The 26,149-nt window shown below is 51.6% G+C and overlaps 1 protein-coding gene across 6 annotated transcripts in view; it reads right to left on the bottom strand.

Annotated features, from left to right (window-relative positions):
• The window catches only part of PTK2B (protein tyrosine kinase 2 beta), a 121,826-nt gene that overhangs the window by 1,769 nt on the left and 93,908 nt on the right, over positions 1-26,149 (bottom strand). For 3 of the 6 annotated variants that reach the window (XM_082729201.1, XM_082729203.1, XM_082729202.1), the window contains 26 exons: positions 25,785-25,864; positions 24,604-24,666; positions 24,339-24,393; positions 23,752-23,892; positions 23,267-23,341; positions 22,588-22,689; positions 21,747-21,864; positions 21,175-21,214; positions 20,671-20,717; positions 19,906-19,956; positions 19,325-19,422; positions 18,214-18,298; positions 17,868-17,968; positions 17,492-17,607; positions 15,774-15,874; positions 15,490-15,579; positions 14,456-14,660; positions 11,680-11,788; positions 10,348-10,413; positions 8,929-9,054; positions 4,175-4,321; positions 3,933-3,968; positions 3,543-3,567; positions 2,111-2,157; positions 1,257-1,394; positions 923-1,003 (listed from right to left, as the gene is read on the bottom strand). In XM_082729201.1, coding sequence (XP_082585327.1) covers positions 923-1,003; positions 1,257-1,394; positions 2,111-2,157; positions 3,543-3,567; positions 3,933-3,968; positions 4,175-4,321; positions 8,929-9,054; positions 10,348-10,413; positions 11,680-11,788; positions 14,456-14,660; positions 15,490-15,579; positions 15,774-15,874; positions 17,492-17,607; positions 17,868-17,968; positions 18,214-18,298; positions 19,325-19,422; positions 19,906-19,956; positions 20,671-20,717; positions 21,175-21,214; positions 21,747-21,864; positions 22,588-22,689; positions 23,267-23,341; positions 23,752-23,892; positions 24,339-24,393; positions 24,604-24,666; positions 25,785-25,864 — 2,343 coding nt within the window. The remainder of the gene's footprint in view (positions 1-922; positions 1,004-1,256; positions 1,395-2,110; positions 2,158-3,542; positions 3,568-3,932; positions 3,969-4,174; positions 4,322-8,928; positions 9,055-10,347; positions 10,414-11,679; positions 11,789-14,455; positions 14,661-15,489; positions 15,580-15,773; positions 15,875-17,491; positions 17,608-17,867; positions 17,969-18,213; positions 18,299-19,324; positions 19,423-19,905; positions 19,957-20,670; positions 20,718-21,174; positions 21,215-21,746; positions 21,865-22,587; positions 22,690-23,266; positions 23,342-23,751; positions 23,893-24,338; positions 24,394-24,603; positions 24,667-25,784; positions 25,865-26,149) is intronic. The other 3 variants (XM_082729204.1, XM_082729206.1, XM_082729205.1) reach the window with 1 other exon arrangement.

Genomic DNA, 26,149 nt, shown 5'->3' with positions numbered 1-26,149 from the left:
CCTGAGCTGTGTCGCTGGGAGTCGGTGGCTGACAGCCTGGCGGGAGGGCATGGGTTCTGCTGAGCCCCATGATTGGTTTCCCAGGCAGACAACCAACCCATGTTCCGAGATGCTAGTGTTCAGCTTTTGACTATGGTCAGAGTCTCCTATGGCTGTGGTAACAGCCCATGACCAGTGTGGTGGCTCAAAACAACACAAATTAGTCTCTTCTGCTCCTGGAAATGGGTCCTATGGGGTTAAAGTCAAGGGGATGGCTGGGCCACGCTCCTCCTACACTCAAGGGGGGAATCTGTTCCCTGCCTTTTCTAGCTTCTAAAGGTAGCTGCCTTCCTTGGCTTGTGGATCCTTCCAGCAGTGATGTTATCCCAACCTCTGCTTCTGTCATTCCATCTCCTTCTCTGACTCTTAAAGGATGTCCGCTTCTGACACCCTCTTACCAGGACTCTTGGGCCTCATTGCACCCACATGGATAAGGCAGCATAGTCCGATTGCCCCATCTCAGGATCCTTAAGTTAATCCCACCTGCAAAGTGCAGGACCCCAGTTCTGTAGACACTTAGCCTTAGTGTGGCAGGTGATTAGATAAAGGGTCATGGGAAGGGAAAAGGCAAAGGGAAGGTCTGTCCTCCCTTGCACACCCTCGTGCGTTACAGAATCACGGCAACTGTCTAAGACTTAAAGGGGGAGACTCCCCCTAGGAGGCTGGCTGGGTTCCTGGGCACCGGCTCTGCACCCTTCCCCCTCCCCCGCCCTCCTCGTGGTCCAGATTTGCTGTGCAGAGCCACGTGTGCGGAAGGTGGGGAGACAGACAGGAGGCCGCCCTGGGGTCCTCCTGAGTGTTCTGTGTGAAACGCAGCTGGCGCAGGTGAAGGCGAAGGGCAGAAGGGACATCCGACAACGCTGTCTGGGAGAAGCACACCCACCTCTGTCCGAGAGGATGACGGCAAGGAGGGCAGGAGATCATCCACGCTCCCAATGAGCTTCCGCAGGGTCAGGCCCACGTTCTGTGGGAGAGAGGGGTGGGGGTACTATCACCTCTTGTTTTCGGAGAAAGCTGTGTTTCCCCAGGGAGAAGCCCTCCTGGGACGGCAGCTGCCCCCGTCAACTCCCTGGCACTAAATTCCCCCCAGCCACTTTGCATTAAAGGGAGACTTTCTGGGAAAGGCACCTGCAGGGCAGACAAGGGAGCCCAGCGCCACCCCCTCCCATTCAGGGCCAGAAGGGGCAGCCTCCACCCGCCCTGTCCACGACTGTCACCTTCACCACCACCACATAGCCCTCAGGAGGCAGCTGACAGAGCTCGTTCTTGAGGTCCAGCACAGCCCGCACTAGCTCCATGACATTGAGGTACACCAGATCATCGGTCCGGTCCAGGTTGGCTGTGGGCTGGATGGACTGGGGGGAGGGGAAAGCAAGGGGCCAGAGGGGAGGGTCGTGAGTCTGGGGGACACTGAGATTCTTTCTTGGGCAGACACTACTGGTGCCAACACAGCCACCAGCTCAATCTGAAAAGACTCTTCTCTGAAATAATGATGCCCTGTCCTGCGGGAGGGGGTGCATCCCTCCCTTCTGCATTCAGGGCAGTGGTTCTCAAACAAGTCAGCCAGAAAGCCTTGAAATGGTACCAGTGGCTGGTCTCACACCAGACCAATGAGACCATCACCTGGGTTCCTGAGTTTGGGGGCCAGGCGGTTTTCGAAGCTTCTTGGATGATTCTAATGGGAGCCCAGGCTCACAACCACTGTTCCAGAGTAAGAAAAGCCATCACCTGGTCCCAGGCTACTGCAAGAACAGTGTGGGTGCAGGAATCCAAGGGGGCAGCCTGAGACAGGAAGGGAGTCCAGACTTCCTGCTCCTAGGGCTGGGTCAGTGAGGTTTCCTCCAGGTCAGGGAGGGGACACAGGAGATGAGGAGACTGGGCTTCCCCTTGCCTTTTCACGAATTCACTATATGCCCTTAAACAAGGTATTTCTCTCTGGCCTCAGCTATGTATTGTGGGTGCTGGACTGGATTATTTCTTAGGGCCTCTGAAATCTTCACAGCCCCTGGCCTTGTGTCTTGGGGAGCCCTGGTTCAAAGTCATTACCAGCTTTGGCCCCGCCAACACATACCTGCGCGCCCAGCCGTGGTGGCTTCTGTGGGGGGCCCGTGAACTCCGCTGCAAGGGGAGGGAGAGTGAGTGTGGCGGGGAGGTCTGGGCACACAGGCCCTTTTCTTCCTGCCCGCTGATAACCAAACCAACCCCTTCTCCTAAGTTACCAGGAGACCCAGGGAAACCAAGTTTGAAGGTGTTTCTGGAAAATAACCTCTGGGCTCCCTGCCCTCCCCGCCCCCACAGTTAAGCACTGCCGTCCATCTGATAGACAGAAAAAGCCACAGTTGCAGTGGAGATGGGATGATTACAGGAGGTGCTCCAGCTTGTGCAGGAGCCCCCAAGCACACACTCTGGCCTTGACACTGGTGAAGGAACTTCACCGGTGCCAGAGCAGTAAGGGGGCTGATGGTCCACTTGGAGCATCTGGGGGTCTGGGAAGTGAAACAGCAGAGAAGCCATGCTATTCACTCCACATTTTGAAAAGCAAAGGCACGTGCAAGCCCTGTGGAGTTGCTGGAAGACTGAGCGGGAATGGAAGCCGGAAGACTGGTTCTACTTTCTAACCTTCTGCCACCAGACAGCCGTGTGACCTGGGGCAGCTCACTTACACTCCCTGGCCCACCCTTTTCATCTGTTAAACAGCAGGGTTCACTCAGAAAGGACCCTAGAACCAGAAGGCCTGGGCTCTAATCAGAGCTCTGTTCTTTACTAGCTGTGTGACTTTGGATTAGTTACTTGACCTTTCTGTGCCTTAGTTTCACATCCTTTGTAAAATGGACATGATTCATTGTATCTACCCGATCAAGTTGCCGTGAGGTTGGAGCTGACATTTGCAAGCAACCTGGGCCCATGCTTGTCTAGTGTTTAGTTTCCTGTGACTGTTGTCACCGTCACTGGCCCCTGTTCTTGTCATCACTGTCATCATCCCCATCACCAACATCATCAGCTGCACCCTCCCTACAGGGAGGGTGGTGAGCCTGGCTCACCGCTGGCTTTTCCTGCTCCCCCTTTAGCAGCAGTTTCTGGAAAGGCCCTGTGGTCTCAGCTGCCCCTGCCTGCCCTCTCTCCCTCATCCCCGGGGCATAGGGAAGACAGGCCCTGGGAGAGGCGGGTGGAGCTACTGTCCCCCAAAGACGGCCTTCAACAGAGGGAGGGAGGACAGGAAGGAAGAGCCACCAAGGTCTCCAAAGGCAACAGGAGATACACTTAGGCAAAGGCTGCAGACCCGGCAAGAGGGAGAGATGAGAGATAGGTGGAGGGAGCGAGAGGACGAGGTTGGCAGACGGAGCAGAGGGTAGCTATCCTTTCCCAAAAGGGCCCTCCCTGCACCCTCTGAACTGGAACAGGCAGAGTTTCTGAAAACGGCTAACAGACGCTGCAGCCTCTGTGAGCTCTGCAGGAGAGGTCAAGGGGAAGCTCCCGCCAAAAGGGAGGGCACAGACACTTACTGTAGCCGGCCTCCTTCTCTGGGGTCTGGAAGGCAGGAAAGAGAACTTGTCACCAGCCCGCCCCTGGAGGCACCCCGCTCCCCACCCTGACCTGATCCCCGAGAGTTCAGCTGCGCACTCGGAGGTCAGGGGGCCAGTGGGGCGCCCCGTCTCAGAGCCTGAAGGGCCCTGTGGCAGAGGGGGCATGCACTATGGGTGGAGATCTAGCGGGAGCTCAGGAACCAGGAGCAGAGCTTCGTGGAGCTCAAAGTAAAGGGAGAAGTCTAGCTCCCGGGGGAGAGGCAAAAAGGGAAGGAATGGGCGGGCAGGTCGCCCAGTGCAAGGGTCCTGCTGTCTCCAACGCCTTCCCAGGCCTTGACTTTAAGGCAGAGGTCTTTCCCGATGACTCACCAGCGGGGACTTGTCATTCATGTACAGCATGGGGTCCTGCAGGGGAGGAAATCGAAGCAAATGGCTTAGGATTCTAGAACTGAAAACCTTAAGGACGCACGGAGAGCATTCCCTCTCATCATCTGGGGACACAAGAAGACACGGTGGTGTGGACATCTCTCCCATTCAAGCACTTTTACCACAGTGCTGGGCAGCGCTGCAGAGTGGGGTCCCCTCGTACCCAACGGCTCAGGGCTGCTCACCAAGGATTTCTCCTCCTGCCTCAGCCACTGGTAATCTTCCACCATCTGCTTCTGCTGCTTGTCCAGGATCTGCCGCATCTTGAGCCTCTCGGCCTCCCACAGCTGCTGGGCCTCCTCTCGGCTGCTGGGTCGGATGAAGTCCTCCTCCTGAGAGGACCACGGGGAGAGAGAAGAGGGCACGATGAGTCCAGGGCCCAGATCCTGGTGGGCGCTCCTCTAAAGAGGCTGGGGAGCCATGGGCCTCGGCCTCCATGGGCCGCTTGGTTTCTCGCGAAGTTTGTTCCAAAATTCGCAGCCCTGTACACAGATGGTTACGGGGTCCCCCAGCCCTGAGCACGTGGCTATGCTGCACTGTCGTGTCAAACCCGAGAGCACAGCATTGAACATGCATCGTATTTAAGCCATTCCAGGATCTGCTCCTACGATTTCATTTTCAAATTCCTGCCCTAACAGTATTTTCTCAGTTGGCACGTCACGGTTATGGTCACTTCATACATTTAAAAATGCAAAGCCAGCCCCCCGGGAAAGCCTGGGCTGTTTATTGCCACCGGAACCCCGCGGTAGGGTGTCGGGGAGCGTTGAGGAGTGCGGTGCTCCCTCTAGCCTCCTGGTGTGCCATCCTGCAGAGCTGTCCACGGAAGGACGGGACGCAGGCTGAGGGAAGGGGCGACAGCACGCACCCATGTGATGGAGCCTTTTTATGAAAACGTACTCTTTATTAAGCTAGTAGGAGCTTCCGTGATTGAACCAAAGGCTAAAAGAAAAATGCACAAGCTAAGAGCAGAGTGAAGAATGAAATTTAAAGCCATATGGATCTATAGATGTGCAGTATACACTCGCCTTCCCTAGCTTTATTTAACTTAACCCTCCTTTTAACTCATTTGAAGGGCTCTGGAGCTATAGTTTCCTCTGGGGCATTCTGAAACAGAAGGTGTTACATGTTTTCTTACTCCTCCTTTCCCTTCAGTCTTCCCCAGAGTTCATTTATATCAGTATCTGCTTGTCCCTTCAAACTCTGGCGTTTTTTTTCTGCAGCACACGATCATCTTGGCCTCCTGGACTCAAGAGGGACGTTGTCATTCTTTAGATGGCATAAAGCCCTGTGTGACCTTTGTCAGGGGCAGCACCCTTCTGTGACATCCAGACCAGCAGCCTCTTCAGATCCTTGCTTTTAAAATGGGCATTTTATATACAAGTCACTAGCACAGAATGCTAAAAATTATTCTCTCTCTACTTTAGCAAGCCATAATCTCTGCCAAGCCTCTAAAAAAGATTTTCCCCACCAAACCCTTTAAAACACACTTGGCTATAACAACACCGTTCCAAATTAGTTATATTGGGCTGTTTTGCCTAGTGCTCACTGAGCTTCAATCACGGCTCTTGATTTCTAACAATAAACCCCACCCCCCCACCCCCCGTTAGATTTCTTGCTGAAATATTCTTTGTTACTCTGTTCAACACCTACTTCTTAGCAGCTACCATGTGGCAGGCATAGGGCTGGATGCTGGGAAGGCACTGATGACAAAATAGGCAATATCCCTGTTCTCATGGGGTGAAGAAAGCAACAATTAGACCAGGTTTCTCAGCCTCAGCACCATGAACATGTGGGACCCGATCATTCTGTATTGGAGGAGATGTCCTGTAAATTGTAGGATACTCAGCAGCAGGTCCACAAACAGAGAGGCTTTTAGTATCTCCCTAGTGGTAAGAAATGCCTCCAGACGTCAGCAAATGTCCTCTCTGAGGCAAGATCTTCTCAGCTGAAGGCTACTGAGTTAGATCTCATTTAAAAAAAAAAAAAAGTTGCAGGACATAAGAGTCTTTTACAACCATAGAATTTATGGAACAAGATATATTTCCCAGAGGCTGATGCTCCAAAATGAGGGCATTTGAGGATTATAAGTATCTGCTGCTGAATGTCGATAACCTCCAAACACAATGGTATGGCTAACCCGGGCTACTGACAAATAGCGACACTCGAGAACTAAGGGTCAAATATTCTGAATACCGAGCTAGGAATCTCCAGGTGAGGCTAGACTGGACTGAGAAGATTTAACACTGGTAGAAGAAGTTATTAGACTCAAGAAAACACTGATATGGGGCACCTGGGTGGCTCAGTCATTAAGCATCTGCCTTTGGCTCAGGTCCTGGCCCCAGGGTCCTGGACTCAAGCACCGCATTGGGCTCTTTGCTCGGCAGGAAGCCTGCTACTCCCTCTCCCACTCCCTCCTGCTTGTGTTCCCTCTCTCACTGTCTGTCTGTCTCTCTCTCTCTGTGTCAAATAAATAAATAAATAAATAAAATCTTTAAAAAAGAAAAGAAAACACTGTATTGTTTTGTAAGTGTTAAAGGAAAATTCCCGCTACTCAACTGTCTAGGATGCCCCAGGCCCAATCACCATCTCACCAAACCTTTTAACATGTATTGGGTGGGGAATGTTTTCCTATGTCTTACAATTTCATATTAAAACTCAAGGAGAAATTAAGACTTTAAAAAATTGATTACTTTAGGGCTTACTTGTCTACAAGTTACCTCAGATATTCTTATCAGGCAATGGATATTTAGATTGTCGGTCACTTTAAAAAGGAATTGACTTTCTGTGGTGTCTTAAAATGACTCTCGCAAGCTGTGACTCCTTCCATAATTTGAGTATCCCGCTCCCATCTTGCCAGCTCTGTTTCCACCTCCAAATGCATCCTGCTAGCCAAACAGCTCCTACACTTGCCCTGTGGTTTCCCGTCACTCAGTCTTGGCTCCGACTAATGCCTCTGTCTCTTTTATCCCCTACACCCCAGTTTCTTCCTGTCCAAATCTTCCCCATCCTTTGAGGCTCTGCTGAAAAAACAGAAGCTAGAAAGAGCTATTCTTCTCTCTGAACTTCCATTGCACCCTCGCATTACCTCCGTGTGCCACTCACAGCTCTACGGCTTGCACTACAGGTGAGTGTGCACCTGCCCTTTTTCCTTCTAGCTGCCTGAAGCTCTCTGGAAACAGAACCTCATTGTTCTCTCTTCAGCACCTAGGACAGTGCCCGGGAAAAGCATTCCTGCACAAGGTCATTCACTAAATTTTATTATTATTTTAAAACTCAGTTGTGAGGTCTTCAAGAGGGAGATTGCTGTCATCCTGACTCTTGTGTGGAATGCAGATTCCCAGATGAGTCAGGCAAGAGAGTCAGTCAGTAGAAAAATTGTTTTTGCGGGGAAACCATTTCTGATTTTTGTTAAATGCTTTCAAATGCTTTGTAGGAAGCCTATTATACCTCTCCTCAGCATTTTACCTGAAAGAGGTTTTCTCAGTCTTTCTGATGTACATCATAAAATGGATTTTATATTTTTTTAACCATTTTTTTGTTTACTTAAAGAAACATTCATTATATTCTTTTAGGCAGACCTTCCTTACGACAAGTACTTCTAAATCCCTGACACAAAAGATCCTTTTTTCCTGCTGCACAGTATGTCTTTATGGAACTGAACAAAGTCTTATGGTGAAGCAGGGATTAGACAAAGGCAGTGCCACCCTGGAATTGTGCAAAATTGCTTTTTTTCTAAAAGGACACATTTTAAAGCAAAACTCACTAAAACTCAATTATGAACAGAGTCAAAGACAGGAAGGTGGAGGAAGTGCACGTTGCCTAAATTATAGTGCATACTTTACAATGCAGTTTTATTATTGTTAAGTATATGTTAAGATATAAATTGGTTAAAATAACTTGAAAGAGGAAAATGAACTAGGTTAGGGGAAATTTTAGCCCACAATAGATCTCACTGCCTAGAATTCTAAGTTACCTTACGCATTTCAAAATTTTGCTAAATTAAAAATAATGGTACAGAATATATCAATACAACTTTCCCATATTTTCCAAATCTATTATAATACACATGGAGTTTTTCCAAAAGCTTTTAGAGTCCTGTATACTGAGCCTGAAATATGCATATATACTAGAGTTAGTATATTAGAGTTATATATATTTATATATAAATATATATTATATATTTAGAGTTAGAACTAAAATAATGCCTTTGGTTTGTTTTGGCACATATTAAGACTCAGTTTAGTAAAGTATATCAGATATTCATGCCAGATGACCACTGCTCCATTGAAAGAGAAGATGGGTGCTGAGAAGTGACAAGTGGGCAACTCTTTTACAAGAAAAGCTGCCTTTTTTCTCCCCCCATAAAACTTGACAATGAGAAGCTAGTCCATGAAGTACTCAGGGCCTCACTGGCAGTTACGCAAAGACATGACTGGGAAGAGTGGCTTAGCCCCACACTAGCCCCAAAGCTACTTCCCACACAACATCAGCTTTTACAATAGCAGCAGGAGTCCAGACACAAGGAAACCTTTCCTTTGACTGTGGAGGCATTTAGCAACTGAAACAATCAGGCAGGAAGGGAAGAACTGGGCAGAGCCTCCAGGATCTATTATTCTCTGGCACCATCAAGCTTGGATGCCCTCTGCCCACAAGCTGCCACATTACCCGCCCAGGGTTCAGGAAACATAGGACCAAAGTATGGACAGGAAAGGTCCAGGTCCAACCAATGTCCTTGGGAGCACAGCCTGACATGGCCCCCAACTTCCAATGGGTTTGCAAAGGAGAGGAAGTTACAGAGCCTCCTAATGGGCTGATTGGTGTATTAAAGCATGAGGGGTCCCTCCTGAGCTGGAGGACGTGGGGTTCCTGGTGTCCCAGACACCTCCCTCTAGCAGCCTTCTGAGTTCGGGCTAGGACCCAGCATGCAGAGCCCTCTTACCCGCATGCTGTGGCGCTTGAAGACATTGTGCCGGTGGAGAGGTGGGGTGTGCAGCGAATTTACAGGAGATGGATACTCCATAGGGCTGGTGAGCGTAGGTGAGCTGGCACACAGACCCTCGGGGACCTATTCAGGAGAAGCAAAGAAGCACCAGCACAGGGACAAGACAAGAAGGTGGACAATTAGCTGCCACAAACATGAGCACAGAGAAACAATAATGGGCACCACTGGAGACATTGCACTTGCTCTTCAGGAGCTCACAAAGAATGTGATGTGGGTGTTTCATTGGTCTTGTTTGGGAGACACAGCAGAGAGACACACATGACTCTTGGCTGGGAGTCAGAGCAGTCCCTGTAGGGGCCTGTGGGTCCTGTGGCCTCTCATTCATCTGACAGCCAGCCAGATGAAGCTCTGCATACAATGGGGTCCACATACGTTACTGACTCACTGAGTCCATGTCTCCTCCGTCAGGACTCTTCAGAAAGGAGTTCCATGTCATAAGCATATTGCAAACTGACAGATATGATTAGCCCACAGAAATATGGGTGTGTTTGTATTTAATCACTGTTTTAAACATCACAGAAAGGTATGATTCTTCTTAGGAATATTGCTTCTATCTTCTGCATCAAGGTTTTCTTCTTCACACACACAAGGATTTAGCTCTTAGTTCTTGATTATCCTTATTTTGGTACTGGAGCATTTCCTTGAGAAATATATGACCATGGGACACCACCTTTCTGTAAGGAGTACCAGATGAACAGATATTGTGTCTGTTGGTTGAGATGCTCCACTGTTGAATACTGACTCTGAGCTGAGGGTTGTAAGGGAAAAGAGATGGGCCAAAAGAGATTTGGCTCCCTATGATTGAGACACAGGACAGAAACACATGACAGAGACGTTCTCAGAGAGGGACCAACATCTTGGGAAGATCCCATGGTTGGTAATGATGGAGGCACAAGGAAAGCTCTGATGGAAACTTGTTTTCAGCTTCTGGCCAGCTGGGTCCTGCCTAAAGTCTCCATGGGGAGCAGCTCTATTCTCTGGAGAACATCAACTGTCCCCAACTGCCTGAAATTCCTTCTCAGAAAGCTCTGCTCTGGGTAGGGGGCCAGGAAGACCTTTGGCATAGAGAAGTAGCTAGAGGCAGGCACACGGAGCAACAAACACTATGGACAGATGGACTGAGCTTAAGGTGAGTCTTAGCTGAGGACAGCCTGGTAGATTACATTTTGTTTCTTTCGCTCTCTGGGCACTCTGAGTTCAAATTCTCTTGTAGGTACCAAGAAAGAGTCAATGTAGGCCATCTCCATAACCCAAGCAAGTCATTGCTAGTACTCAAAGGCACAAGAATGGAAATTCAGGAAGGTCTGAGATGAGGAATGGCCCCAAACTCTCCCAGCCCTCTGGTCACATGTTTACCTGGAACTGCAGCTTGGGAGCCAGAAGGTTGGTCTGTGGAGGGGGTCTGTACTTGGGCCGGCTGGGCTGGAGAGAAAACACAGAGATGAGTCAGGCCATGCCTCTCTCCTTGAGTGAGCATAGCTCACCAAGGGGAATCCTTGGTTGGACACAGGTCAGGCTTATTCAGAATGAAGGAGAGAGGAGGGGCAAAGTGATCATTGAAATCATTTGCATTCACTTACTGAGCACCCATTATATGCTGAGTGATGAGAAGGTACAGGAAGCCAGTCTCTCTGGCTTCCAGAGGGACATCACCAATGGAGGGGTTTACTGGTCTTTGGTGTGTAACCTCTTTAGATACGGGAACACCTGTCAAATCAGCTGTCAAGAGCCACATACTTCCAGAGGTAACAAGTCACTGAGGGCTCAGGCACGTGTAGAGGTTTCGTGGAGGAGGTGAAAACTGAGGTGGGCCCTGACTGAGGGAAGGATCGGGGCATGCCAAGCAAGGAGGGACAGTGAGAAAAGGCCTTGGAGCAGATAGGAATTTGTTATGGACTGTCTGTGTACTCCCAGCTCCCAAATTTGTACGTTGAAGCTCCAACTCTTATTAGTATGATGGCATATGGAGGTAGGACCTTCGCCAGATCATTAGGGTTAGATGAGGTCATGGGGCTAGGGTCCTCATCATGGGATTAGTGTCCTTATAAGAAGAGACACCAGAGCTCTTGCTCTCTCTGCTGTTCTAAGACACAGTTGGAAGGTGGCCATCTGCAAGTCAAGAAGAGAGTCCTCCCAGACAATGAATCTGCCAGTGCCTTGATCTTGGACTTCCCAGCCTCCACACTCAGTCTATGGGATTTTGTTATGGCAGTCTGAGCTGCCTAATATGGATATGGTCCCACCCACCTAATGGCATGGGAGCAGGGCACTGGATTCTGAGTCCAGAGATGCCAGGGAGGGTGTGGACATAGAGGCTGGGCATAAGAGATTGTGAGACACTCCCCATTCATGTGCCCTCAGGGACATCTAATTTGTTCGTGAAAAATACCAGAAAGAAAAGTGTTCCAGATCCTTAAGGGAAGAGTTTTCAGGGTGATTCCCTGCCCTAGCTGCCATCTAGGGTCTGCTCTCTTGGGGCCTCAGATCACACCTGCCAGAGCACCCAGGTGATAGGGCCTGAATTCAGTGCTGAAGGAGAGTTGGGTTGAGGGCCAAGAGGACCACAGGAACACATCCTGCCTATGCTGGAGGAAGAGGGAGGAGTTCCATAGTCAGGCCGGGAGGGGGCCACATGGAGGCCCAGCTCTGTTTGACTCATAGGATCCTTGAGACCAGGGGTTGGCTTACCTTGGGTGGGGGTTCCTGGTAGGCTGTGGGCTCCAAGATTTTGGGAGGTCGATAGCGAGCATTCCTCTCCTGCTCTATGGCGATGTCCTTCTCCATCTGATAAATGTCACTGCCAAGGAGTCAGGTCAGGAACAAAGTTAAAGATGCTCCTGGAGCCTCTTTTCTGTACTCCTTCCTCTGAAGCCTGGAGAGGCCCAAAGAAGGACCGCTGGGTCCCATTTCTGTCTCCTCGGAAGAGTGGCTGGAAAGACTCCCCTGAGAGGCTAAAAGATGGACCCTGAGGCTGCTTCCCCAACAGTAAAGTTGGGAGAATCACAGGAATGGATGTATAATGGGGAAAAAGTCCTTGGAGAGTCAGTCCTACAGGGTAGTGTAAGTGTGTCCCCCACCACCTCCCCATGCATCTTGCCTTCCTGCACCTGCTATTGGCACCATCCCCCTATGGAGATAACTGAAATCCCAGCCAACTTCATGACCAAGGCCTGTGTTCTGCATCTCCTATTTTTCATTAAACCACCCACCAACACACTCCTCATGTGTACTAATGAGTAATGGTTGTGGATTCAACTCCCGGGTTAGCTATGTTTGTGCTTCTTGCCTTTCTTATTCAACCCAATGTTTCCCACCTTGGGAATCACAGACCCTAGAGAACTCTGGAATGATCACAGGAGGTCCCTGAATTCACTTATTCATAGTCTACATTTATTCATTGTCTGTGTATTCATTGTGTATTCATTGTCACATGTATTCATTGTCTGTGGACCGAGTATTTTATGCTACCAAACATACGATATTTGTGTTGGATTTTCAAGTGCACATGAATTACACTGTACATCATATAAAAAAGTCACTATATAGCTTAATATATTTTGCCAGTCAATAAATTCTGAGAAGGTAACTATTGTTACAGGGAGGAATTTTCAAAGTTTGATATTAAAAGGGCCCTTCTTTTGCCTACATGATTAGGAAATACTCATCAAATCCTGTCTTAGCTCTAATGGAGGACTGCCAGGCTATAGCTTGAGGGGGATATCCTGGGCTCCTTGGGGGTCTTTGGATATTTTTACAATTACGCAGAAAGCCTGCTCCTAACTCCATCCATGGTGGGGGCTGGTCTGGTCCCTCTAAAGGGTCATCCTTCTCAGCCCACAGACAAGCATCTGTCACAATTCCCCATGTTTCTAAAGCCCCTTGAATGAATTAAGGTCCCCCTCTTCCCCTTAGCACCCCAGAGCTTTGGCCCTTTCAAATTACACCTTTCAAATACTTTTCCTGGAACCCTTTGGCTTCTCAAATTTCCCCTACGAAGGACCAAAGATGAGACTAGAGTTAATCGGGGGCCAACAAAGGGATAGACAGGAACAGAAAGGTCTTCTAAGCTGGAAGCCTTGCAGATTGTGTTGGAACCCTGGCTCCACAAGCACATTCAGTATTATTCTCATTGCCCCAGCGTGGTCAGTTCCAGCTTGCCCCTTGGGGGACCTCCCGCAAAGCAGTTGCCAGGGACTCTTTTCTTTCTTTAAAAAAATGCTAACACATTGACTGCAGTGTTTAAAGTCAGTGTTTTTAACATTAAATAAGCACGCGGTTCCCTAATGCAGGGGTCAGTCAACTATTGCCCACAGGCCAAATCCAGCCTCCTGCCCATTTTTATGTGGCTCCAAACTAGGAATATTTTTTTTTACATTTTCTTAACGATTGAAGAAAATGAAAAGAAGAAATTTCATGACATGTGAACATTATATAAAATTCAAATTCTGTTGCCCCCAATAGTCCTAAATAGTCCTACTGAAACCCAGCAACACACACACGCATTGTCTATGGATATTTCTTAACTTGTACAGCAGAGTTGAGTCGTTTTAACAAGAGACCATATATGGCTTGCAAAACCCCAAATATTTACTAGCGGCCCTTTACAGAAAAAGTTTGTTGATTCCTGCCCTAAAGGAGGCCAAAAGAAAGTCAGACTACCCGAGGAGGAGCTGTTAGCACGCAAGCCACCAAGGAAACAGGGGGACTGTCTAAAATGTGATCTGACAGTACCCAGGAGAGAACAATGGCTCTTGGATGAAACATCAGAACTTCAGGCTGCCTATGTTTCATTCAGAAGGAAGAGGTGGCCCCTGGGTCGCTGTCTTAATGGTCAAACATCAATCACCCTTTCCCTGCTATCTGGGAGAAGGATCAAAGAAAGGCACAGAGGCTCAAGGGTCCTGCTGGGAATTCGGGTCCCATGCCCGAGCTGGCCATCCTGTAAGGCACACCCCCAATCTCTGTGGAAAGAGCACAGGCACATCGGTGAAAGTCTGCTTTAGACTTTGGGCTCTAACCTGAAAAATATTTTTGGAGTGCATACTAGGAGCAACACTTCAAGCTCTGGGTTGACAGATACCAAGATGGTGAGGCTTACGCAGGCTCACTGTATGTTCTTATGTGACAGTGAGCTTGGTTTTAATTCCCTGTCTTCTGACCGAGCCACTGAGCCTCTGTGACATGCAGGGTACCGTGCTTCTGCTGGGAGGACCAGCCAGTTCCACTGGGACACGTGGCTCTGTGTTGGTCAGAGGGGAGGTCCCGGTGCAAGGCCCATCCCCCCACCCCGTCACAGCCACAGCTCTGAGCCTGAATTCTCCCATCGCTATGGTGGCCACGAGGACACCAACTGCATCCCTTTCAGGGACGTACACTTGTTGTAAGCCCCTAAGAGCAGTGGGAGAAGAGACTTGCTGCCTGGGGTCTTGGTGCCGGCAGCCCCCCACCCCTGCTCCATGGTCACCTGAGGTTGCACACGAGCTCAGTGAAGCGGGGCCGCTCACTGGGGTCGTAGTCCCAACAGCGAGTCATGAGGGTGTAGAGGATAGGTGGGCAGAGGTCGGGCTTGGGCAGCCGGTCCCCCTTCTCCAGCACCCCAATGACGTCCTTGTTCTCCAGCCAGAAGAAGGGCTGCTTGCCAAAGCTCAGGATCTCCCACATGCAGACAGCTGAGGGCAGGAAGAGAGGGCTCAGGACCTGCACTGGGGAGGACACCTGCCTGGAGACGCCAGCCCACCCTCCCTGGTGAAAACCCTGCTAGGAACCTCTCGAGTTCTCCAGCCTTCACCCCTACCGTCCCTGGGGACTTGCCCACTTCAGTGGGGGGGGGGGGAGCGGTCCACCAAAGGACTCATCACCTGCATCTACAAGTGAATGGAGGTTCCCCTCCCTAGACCTCTTTCACATGGAGCTGTTAGGTTTTGTGCAATGAGGAGGAGGGGGCTGTCAAAGGCATGTTGTTGGGACTACCAGTGCCTTCCCTCAAGAGGGGGTGAAGACCATGGGAAAGCTGGGGTTTGAAGCCTAGCACCAACAACTTGCTGCCTACACAAGCCCCTGGCTTGCCAGAGCCTCAGTGTCCTTATCTGGAAAATGGGCATAATAATAATGAGTTTTTATTGGGCTGGCTGTGGAGAACTGAAGGGTGTAATGTACATGGCTGTGTGCTCTATAAGGGGCTGTCCATCTATCACCTGTCATCTATTCCTATGCCTCCTTCTCAGAACCAACCTCAGAGTTTGATCCCCTCTAGGGCGGGGGACCCCACATCAGTCCCCGGGACTGGTTGCTGGAATGCATGCCCCCCTCAGGAGCCTTTGCCGGGAAGATTAACCAATACTGCTCTGACGGGCCCTTAGCCCATGTTGTCCCCAACTCACCACCAGCCCCCCTACTTCTGGGACTGCTCAGTGGCTAGAGCAAAACAGAACACTTGCCACCAAGGGGTGGGTTCCAGAATCAGAACCCTTTCCCATGCTCTCGGGAAACTCCACTCACCAAACATCCAGACGTCACTGGCTGTCGTAAAGCGGCGGAAGTTGATGGACTCGGGGGACATCCACTTGATGGGGAGACGGGTCACAGAGGCTTAGGGTGGGCAAAGAGATTTACAGGGGTTATTTAGCGAAGAAAGATCCAGAATTATGCAGAATTACAGCCTATTCTCCAGAGACTTTTGGCCTGAACTTGACCAACTGTAGTGTTTTCTTCTTTCTTTGTGCGGGTGGGGTGAGGCTGCAGTGACCCCTCCAGGGACAGGTCCTCGGCTGAACATCCCTCACCTTTGTAATACTCCTCATCCTCAATGTACCGGGAAAGGCCAAAGTCCCCTAACTTCACACACTCAGAGGAGGCTACCAGGATGTTTCGGACAGCGATGTCCCTGGGAGAGAAATGAGAAGGTTCAGAATGTTTTGTTCTGGCAGACAAATGGACAGAGAAATAAAGAAGAAGAGTGCTGGCCAGGGCCCCAGGAGGCTGGGCTGGTCGTCCAGGTCTCCCTGCCCCAGGCCCTCGGCCACCTTCTTGCATCTTCTGGGGAGCTCTCTCCCATCACCCCTTCTCCAATGTGAAGCCAACTTCAGGTTCCCAGGACTCATTCCACATGCTTGCCCTGTGGGCTGTATCCTCCCCTCTGCCAGGCATGCTGTCACCCTGCCGATTCTTCAAGGGACAGCCCCAACAACTTTCTCAGTCACTATTCTCGCCTGCTTCTGCAACTCCACTGGACTGTAGGCTTCTGTCATGGCCAAGAGCAACAGCTCCCAGAAACCCTCCAGGGGGCACTAGGATGGTCAGGATCACCCAAATACCTTACACACTCTGCCTTGTGACATGAGAGACCCTCAGTCTCCCACAGAAGAGGAGACGGGAGCACAGAGAACTGAAGGAGATTGTCCAGTAGGTTTCCCAGGGGTGGGGGCGGGGGTTGGGGTCAACCCAGGCAGCCTAAATCCAGAGCTGAGCTCTCACTCCTCTCTGGGGAAGTGCTCACTGACTCAGTTTACTTCATGTTCCTGGCATCATTTCTAACCCCAGGCTCGTCAGCTCGCTTCTCACAGGCAGGTTCCATTCCCTATCATTTGTCTTTATTACTGAAAAAGCTGACTTCAGAGCAAGACAACTTTACCCAAACAGATAAGGGAAACAGATTATCCAACCACCTTCTCCTCATGACTGTTTATATCTTGAATTTTACCCCGATGCTTGAAATAAGCTCCGTAAGGAAAGGGTGTTTGGGTCTGTTTTGACTACGACTTGATCCCAGAGCCGAGGACAGCACTTGGAAACACAGGATAGAAGTCCCAGATGTGCTGACTGAGTGACTGGGACGAATGAATGAACATTTATATCCCCACCCACGGCTTTGCTAGTATCGCCCACAAGGCTACATAACCAATGTCCCTGGCGCTGGATGGAAGCATTCACCCGTCACCCCAATATTCTGGGAGCACCCCTTTGTCTCCTCCAGGGGATCCCATTCCTTGTGGCTGGAACCTTCTTTCAAGGGAACAAAGCCAGGTGGAGAAGGGGCCCACTCCACAGCCAGGGGGAAGAGAGGACTTGAGAGTTCAGGGGTGCTGGGGACCAGTGGGGGGCCAGCTGCTCAGGCCGGGAAGGGCCCAGCTCCCAGGATGTTCCCGGCACACCCCAGTCCAGTCCGCCAGCCTGGGCTGTGTGCCACCAAATGGGTGAGCCTGAGGAGAGCCAGGTCCGTGAAAATGGGGGACCCCACTGTGAAGCAGGCTGGACCACCCTGGGCTACACTCAGATGCCCCACACTTCGGATTTAGTTTTAATAACAGCGCCGTGAGGTATGTATGGCGAGTCCACCTTTCAGATGAAGCAATGGGCTCCTAGCAGGTGCTCGAGTGGTCACAGGAGCCAGGACCAACGCTAGGGTCTCAACACTCGTCTGTGCCACTCTGAGACCTGCACGATCCCAGCCTCTGCATGGTCAGGGTCAGCTCAAGGAGCCCAGCGTCCTCCCCAGCCCCACCTGTGGACACAGTTGATGCTCTCCAGGTAGGCCATGGCCTTGCAGATCTGCAGTGAGTACAGGACGAGAGTGAGCACCTTCAAGGAGTTCTTGTTTCTCTCCAGGTAGTGGCCCAGCTGCAGGAAGGGGGAAGATGCCTTCAAGACCCTGGCATGGTTCCTGCAGGCAGCTGCCAAGCCCTTCCCGGCAAACTCAGGTTGGCAAGATGTTCCAGAAATATCCCCCACGACCGATCTCGGGATTGTTTGGGCTGAATACAGGGGGCGGGAAGCTGGGAGTTAAGGGCCCATGCTCGGAAGTCATCCCAGCCAGAGGCCCTGCTCAACCGTGGCCTAGCTGCCGCCACGGGGCTCCCCTTCTGCCGTCCCCAGCTTACCTCGCCATAGGGATACAATTCCATGATGATCCATGTGGGCTCCTCTTCGATGATGCCGATCAGCTTCACGATATGCGGGTGGTCGAGATTCTTCATGATCACTGAAATTGGGGGCAAGAGGGAGGCAGGCCCGAGTGGCTCTAAGGTCCAACATGGGGGAAACAGGCTGGGCTGTCCCCCGTGGGAGAGACATGGAGGGAAACCCCTTCTCCTGACGGGGCTCCCTGCGCTGTTGGCACCCTCCCATCCCGGCGTCCAAACCCCTCTCCCATCTAGGAGGTCCATGTCGTCCCGGGGGGTCTTCTCCCACTCACAGAGGCCGGGTCCCTTCCCAGGGACCACGCACCTGCCTCACTCAGGAACTTCTCCTTGTTGTCCAGAGTGCAGTCCTTCTTACAGGTCTTTACGGCGACATTGAATTTCTCCCCTTTCTGCAACGAAAGTCTCTTCAGAGCCCCTGGGGCCAGCCCGGGGCTCAAAAGAAAGGGTCCCCTGGCTGGCATTGCCACGGTCACCCCACAGGCGTGGCTCACAGTTGAGGGAAGACAGGCGACATCTGGGCCTCCTGGTCTCTACAAGGCACCTCCCGCCCTCTCCTCCTACTTTCCCCCACTCTTTCTCCACTCCTCTCTGGCTCCTGATTTCACTGTTTTTTTTTTTCTTTTTCTTTTTAAAAAAAAAGATTTATTTATTTTAGACAGAAAGAGAGAGAGAGTGCGCATGAGCAGGAGGAGCAGAGGGAGAGCAAGAGAGAATCTCAAGCAGACTCCATGTTGGGTGCACAGCCCAACACAGGCCTTGTGTGGAGCCGAAACCAAGAGTTGAGACACTGAACCGACTGTGCCACCCAGGCGCCCCCTGTCTCTATTGCTTCTTGACTGGGGTATGTCGGGACCAGAAGGGACCTTTGCGACGAAAGCCTCTGGCCTTCCAGATCGGGACACTGAGGCTCGGGGCCTGTGCTCTCTGCCCATTGTTCGTGGACATGGCGGAGTGGGTGCAAAGGCATCCAACGCAGTGTTCTGGTCTCTTTCTCTCTTTTTATTATTGTCCTCCGTTTTTACTGTTGGCTTTTACATTTTTGCTGCCTCTTTTCTCCGGCTCTACCCTTTCTGTGGGTCCTGCCCCTACTGGGGCCTCAAAACCCATCCCTGCCCCAGATCCTGCTCATCCTCATCTCAGAGCTGCATTTTCTCACACTTCTCCGCGTTCCTGCCCTCCAAGATTCAGCCAGCCCTTCCCCAGGTCCTGCCTCTATTTTACTCCCTGGGCTCGCTAGCCTTCGGGGCAATAACTCTTGCTTCCGTCACTCCCTGGGTATTTCACAAATACCGCAAATGCCAAGTGGGGGAAGAGCCACTTATCATGGTGGCTGCTTCAAACCCAGAATATATGAACTCCCCTTTTGTCCTATGGAAAAGCAGGAGAGGAATTTCCGCGAAGAGTCTGGAACTCACGTGATTGGTGTAGACACCTTCATAGACCTCCCCAAAAAAGCCTTCACCAAGAATCCGATTCAGGACCACATCTCCCCGTGCGACGCCATACTGTGGGCCTGGGCAGATGGAGAGAGCGGATAGTCTCAGGGCACAGAAGCCACTGCTGCCCTTGAGCATCTGGGTATTTGCATGCCCCAGTGCTAGGCTCTGCTCCCCTCCTGCCCAGGCACCACCAGACCCCTCAACAACATCTCAGCTAAAATCTAAGTGTTGGCCTGGAGAAGAGGTTCTAGAAGTTTCCATCATCTCAGACCTGGGGGAAAACCATCACCCTCTTCCCTCAGAAGGCCGGGCCTCATATCCAAACTCTTAGGATCCCCCCCACAACACAGGCACACAAAAGGTCCATAGTGTGGGGATAAAAGAATGGTCTCAGCTTTCAAATCAAAGGTGGTTTGCTTCGGGTTGTCCCTGTCTGAGGCACACATGGGAGAGGACAAAGGAAGGCAACAAAGTTTCCCCAGGGTGTCACAGGTGTCCCCACAATGTCACTTCATAGGGCCTTAGCTGTGGCCATCGTGGTGGGGCCAGAGGTCTACCTCCGGGCCTTCGCAGGGTCTCATCGGGAATCTCAGCATAGATGTCTGATTCTGGAATGACAGAAAGAGAACAGCCTATGGGTAAGATGCCTCAGTGGGCACTTCTAGGAACTGGGAATGGGGCTCCCACATGCAGGCCAGCAAAACCAAGCCTGATGTCCTGGGGAGGGGAGTGGGGGTGCGGGGGAGCCAGGCAAGAACAGGGTTCCCATCCCACGTTCTGGCGTGGCCACAGAGCCTAGGGCACCTTGACTGGAATTCCTGCTTACTACCTCCTGGTTGCATCATTTAGGGCAAGTTCCTTAGTCTCCCTTAACCTCAGTTTTTCTTTCTGTGAAGTGAATGTTTCCAGGGAATGTCATAAAGATCAAATAAAAGAATTCCTATTATATATCTGACCCTGCTGTGGACTGAATGTTTGTATCTCCCCCATATTCCTATGTGGAAATCCCAGACCCCCCATTCCCCCCCCTCCCGTGGGAAGGTATCTGGAGGCCTGTCCTCTGGGGGTACCTGATTAGGGTTAGATGAGGTCAGGAGTAGGGCGCCCCCTGGCTGTGGTGTTTGTTAGGGTGGCCCAAGCTCAGATAAACATGGCGCCCAGCATTACAACTGGCGAATACACGTTAGCTATTAGGATTAATGACGCTTTAAGCTGTCACAGCCAAGCCACAGGGGAAATCTGTCTTTGCGTAGCTTTGAGGGCATCCTTGACAACGGCACAAGAGCGGGCAGAAGGGAGACTCTGGACACGGGCAGGCTTACCTATGCTGCAGCTCTCTGAGAGGTGGGGCCGCTGGGCCTCTAGGTTGCTGTAGAAGGAGATGAGAGGGCAGGAGCCTGGTGAACTCAGAACCTGGCAGTGTGGCCCCGAAATGCCTTGGCAGCCCACCCTCTCCCACCCGCCTCTCCCGGAGGCCAGCTGCCCTGGTACCCCTGCCTGCCCCAGGGAGGAGCAAACAGTCCCGATGATACCAGCCTGGGAGCACAGCCCATGCTGCCAGGGGGCAGGGAAGAGGGGACATCAGCCATTCTCCCTAAGATGAGGCCAGATGGCATTAGGACACGGGACTGCCCTTGCAGGAACTGATGGGGTGAAAGTTACTGGTGAGAAATTGCCACTTGTGAAATGCCAGTGTTCCCGTGTTCTCCCCGGGGGGGCCTGAAAACCAGGAACCATGGTGGTGGGGTTCCCTATTCATTCTGTCTCCTCCCAGGAAGACATAGGCTGAGTGCAGTCCTTGTTCCCCGTCTTCCCGCTGTACTCACAGCATGGGGATCTGGGGCAGGCTGTTCCGCTTCTCACCATCTGGGGAGAGAGCAGAAAGAGGGGGATCTGGAGCCAGGGGACACAGAGTCCTGGATGGATGGCTGACCTCACACCTCCTGTGAGCCAACACAAGGGAGACCCCCTTCCCGCTACGTATCCTCTGAAATACGGAGTGGAAGCTGGCCTGAATTAGAGTCCTCTCAGTGGAAGAAATTCTCAAGTTTCTTTTTGCCACCACCCACGTGTTCCATCCTGGACCTCTGCTTCCTGATCCCATCATGTTAACAGGAAGGACCAGTTGTGTTCTAGCACTAGCTTTGCTCTTCCTGGGGCTACAAACACCACCACTCCAGAAGCCAGCTCCCCCAGCTGCCTTCAGCCAAGGCCTGCAGTGAAGGACCCAGGACAGGTCCCCAAGGAGTACCCAAGAAAGGCTGGGCAAGCACCTGGTCCCACTTCCAGAGCCTCTTCCTTTCCATCTTGGTCAATGGTTTCGCTTCTTCCGCTCGGCCTCTGGGGGCTTGTGCCACATCTGTCCATTGGGACCGTGTGCCTTTAAATGGAAACTCACCTTTCTTGGGATGAATGATGAGAGAGCCTTTGTGCTCCCCCTGCAGCCGGCAGTAACCGTCCACCAGGTCAGCCATGTTCTCGGCCTCTGCCAGAGAGGAGGTTTTGATGGACAAGGACTGCAGAGAAGAGACCAGCCAAGGATCAGACCCAAGAGCCTTGGCTAGAGTCTGCCCCACAAGACCTGAGAAGAAACTGCCTCAGAAGGGGCTGACATCGCCACCCATCCCCACCCTGGAATCCATCAGCTCCTGTCCTGGGGCTTGGCTTGCCTTCCCCCACGACCACCAGGGGGCGCACTTGTCATCCCTCCCCGCTGGCGACCCTAAACCCTAGGAAGGCCAGTTTCTGCTGGGACTTATTTTGGTCTCTGAGTGTATAGCACAATGCCTTGTACCTCACAGGTGCCCCATAGGTAAGAGCAGAAACTAGGAGAAGAGGCAGTGCTCAGGGGACAGACAGATAAAAGGGGAGAGAGACAATCGGTTTGCTTTCTGAGTGCTATCTCATTCTTCCACCTACAAAAAGCCCACCCAGGTCCCCAGAGATCCTGTTACTGAGTCATCATTCACTTGTTCAAAGCTAGACCTCTCCTCTGTACCTTGAATCAAGGGCACTTCACTCACCCTAAAAACACCCCCCAACTTATTTCTTGACATTTTTAAACAGCTTTGCTTCCTGATGCATTTCCCTTACAATTTTATTGTCAACCCGGTACCTTGTCTGAGAAATAGGTGCAGTTTACTTAGCAAGATCCCCAAAGCCAGGCTGGCCTAAGCAAGAAAGACTGTCCTTTGGTGGGCTGGCTGTTTCCGAGCTCCCAGGTGCCCAGAGATGCTCACCTGGGGGGCGCCTTCGATGCCCAGCTGCAAAACCGCCTGGCCCTCCTCCAGGGGCAGGCACCGAATGGACCTGATCTGCTTGAATTCGGCCAGGCAGGTGGGCTGTAAGAAAGGAGGGGGCCCTTCAGACATTCCCACTCCTGGAGTGGGGTCGTGAAGATTGGTCAGTCTGGGGTTGCAAGGAAGCACCGACAGCCTCTCCGTGGGAGGAAGACAGAATCAAAGACAGTGAAGACTGAAAGCATCGTCTGGTCTAAGCTCCTCACTTTGCAGAAGATAAGATGAGTCTAGGAATGGGGACTGGCCCGAAGTCATATGCCACAATGGTGACAGAGCCAGGACCCGACCCAGGTCTTCTGACTCCCAGGGGAATGATTGCCCCATCTTGCCGTTACAAGAGCAACAATTTTATCTAAGCCAGAAGTGCAGTGATAGTGTCCTTCTGTCTTCTCTCTCCACCCCAACTCCCCAGCCTCTGTGGAGGGGATCGTCACAGGAAAGGAAAGAACCATCTGCCCCAGGCTCCAAAAACTCTCTCCGCGGCTTCTCATACTAAGGGCCTCTCTGCTCTCAGCAAGGGGCAGGAGCAACTGAAACACAGGGAAAGGTAGGAGGCAGCAGAGAGAGGAAGACTGCTTAGCCCGGGGCTGGGTGCAGCCTGCCCCCTGCCTCCCTCTACCTTGGCATCTTGACTCGTCAGCTGGCGGATGCCCTTAGGGCCGATGACTAGGTCCACAGTAATGTTCCATCCTTGCTGGAATAAAAGGAGAGAGAAGATTGCTGCTTCAGTTCTGTCTCCCTCCTATTTCAGAAATCTGCAAACAGCTCACTGAGTCAGACCCAGGCCAGTGTTTCCTGGGTCCTCCAGCTCCTTCAGTCTTAAAACCCTACCAACAGATTACCCTCCTCCCTGCCTACCCTGCCGACTCTGCCCACCTCCAAGATCTGTGGCCAAGATTTCCACTCCCTGCCTCCGGCAAGTAGGTCAACATTGGTTGTGTTTGATGGTATGTTGGTGAGGCCCAGCTGCCTGAGGAGCTTGGCTTATGGGGGCTGCTATAAGCAAGCACACCCCTCCTAGCCCCCCATGTTGGCCTCATGGGTCCGTTCCCTGAAAGGCCTGGAATTCGGGTCAGGGAGAGAATAAAAAGGACGTGTCATTACAATGAGTTCACAGCGATAGGTCTCCTGGTCGATGTTGGCAAAGCCCGCGAGGGTGTTGAAGAACTTCATGACGCACTCCTCCTCCTTAAGCGAGGCGTACTGCTGGAATGTCTGCTGGATCATCTTCCGGAACTGCTTGGGCTGCGGGAGGGGGGCGGGGATGGCCGGTGATGAGCAGGCCCTGCTCGTCCAGGTTCTGATGCCTTCCCTGATCTCACCAAGAGCCTGTCTGCTGCTAGAGGATGGTCCTCAGGCCTTTGCCATGAGAGCAGCAGCGATCTATGACTAAGACACACACCTGCTGTGTCAAGGGAGGCTCACCGTAGCCCTGGCAGGGAAGCATGGGAAGTAGATCCCCAGGCCACAAAGCTAATTAGCCTCGGATGTGGAAACAGAGCCCGGTTTCCTAATGGCCAGCCACAGAAAGGACCCACTAGGTGCTTTTAGTGGCCCTATGCCCAGATGGCCCAAGACAGCCCAGATACCCTGGCTTTCCCAAGTACCCCCAGTCTGGTGCCATTGGCTCCAGTTCTGGAGGCCAACACAAAGGGGGTTGCTCTGGGCCCCTTGTCCAGTGGTTGCCTCACCTTTAAGTTCTCCTGCATCTGCTTTGGGAAAAACAGGTCCAGCCCCACTTCTTTCCTGAAAGAAGGAGGGAAAAGGTGACATCTGACTCCCCCTCACCCCCAACTCAGGACTTTAGTCCAATCAGGAAGAGGCAAGATGGCTTGAAGACCAGGGAGATGGGTCCTGCTTGGTCTGGTCTGGGGATGAACAAGGTAGGGATTGAACAAGAAGAGCAGGGCAGCAAAGAAGGAAGACAAGAGAGGCAGGGGCCAGTGTCCAACTTACTCCAAGAGCTCGAAGTTGGACTTTTTGTCAAGTGCATTGTGCGGCATGTCCTTGAAGAACCGCCTGGAGAGAGAGAAGTCATAAATAGGTTGATGGCTGGAGTACAAGGCCATCCAATGCCACATATTGGTCTAGAAGCTCTCTTTCCCCTGCCAAATGTGGTAAACAATGGGAAGGAGAATATTATGAGAATAAAAAAAAATGTTATTTACTAAATCATGAAGAAAAGGAAAACCCACAAATTCCATTCCTAAGAAGAGACATGTCTCCTAAGAAGGGCTCCTGCCTTATGTTTTGGGAGACCCAGCTCTGGGACTGCCCAGTTTTGGGGCAGAGGAGGAAGATGGCAGTTCTATCTGTGTCCTCTAAAAATAAATGACCCAAGGCAGCCAACACTGATTGTTGGAATGTCTAGCATTCAGTGGCTCGGGCATATGGCCCAGTTCAGTGGTCCTCAACCAGGAGCAATTTGACACCTCCCTCTCCAGCCTGGAAGCCTTCGGCAATGTCTGGAAATCTTTGGTTGTCACATCTGCTTAGGAGGAGGATGGTCCCACCAGCATCTAGTGTGTAGAGGCCAGGAATGCTGTTAAATATATTATAATTCACAGGATGGCCCCCCAACCAAAGAATTATCCAGCCCCAAATGTCCCTAGTGCTAAGATGGAGAAATCCTGCAAACTTTAGACAAGGAGAGAAATATTTGGCACCTATTTCATTCTGTATTATAAGCAACCGTGGACACACCTGTCACTTCCTGGACCAGACCCAGAAGTCTGAGGGCACCTCTGCATGGCTTGCTAATTCTATACATATTTATCAGTGCTTACTGCCACTGAGGTCATAGCAGTGAACAACACAGATGGAAACCCAACATTAGAATATCTCCCAGGACCTTGCCTAGTGCTCAAAGAAACATTTACTGAATCACTGGAATGGCAGAAAGATGGAAGAAACAGGCAGCCTGGAGGCAAGAGCAGTGGCAGCCAAAGGAAACAGGGGACCCTGACCAGAGATGGGACTGGCCCTTCTATTCTAAGGACAAGACAGTGAGCACTTTACCCTATGTCAGCCACCATTTGTCACCCCACCCCCATGTACCCACTCTTGTTTCCCAAACTGGATGCAAGACAAAGATGGCCAAGAACTCCAGTCCCTGGGGGATCCTTGAGGCCACATACCTGAGCTCCAGGCAGCCTAGCTGCAGGGCCATGCCCTCGCTGACCTTGCTGGCATAGCGTTGCATGTAGTCATTCCGTAGCTGGTGAGGGGAAAGGCCAAGGTTGAGAGTTATGCTCTCCTTCCCTGTTTCCCTGAACAGAGGCCCCAGGAGATGGTGGGGGCTTTGAATACAATCCTGCAGTCCCAAGTTGTCACTCTCTCTCTCACACCGCCCCCTCCACCATGCACAAACGTGTAGCCTCTGCATCCCTCCAGAGCCCTCCAGAATCATGCCCCCACAGGCCAAGGCCTTCTGATTTTTTAAAGCATTTCCAGACACATGCTCTCATGACTTTATGAGGCTGGAGTTCAAATTCTCCTCTCC

Source organism: Mustela nivalis (assembly GCF_964662115.1).
Source record: "Mustela nivalis genome assembly, chromosome: 4".
Taxonomy (NCBI): domain Eukaryota; kingdom Metazoa; phylum Chordata; class Mammalia; order Carnivora; family Mustelidae; genus Mustela; species Mustela nivalis.
The sequence above is the reverse complement of the archived record's forward strand: the minus strand, read 5'-3'. Positions and strand labels throughout refer to the sequence as shown.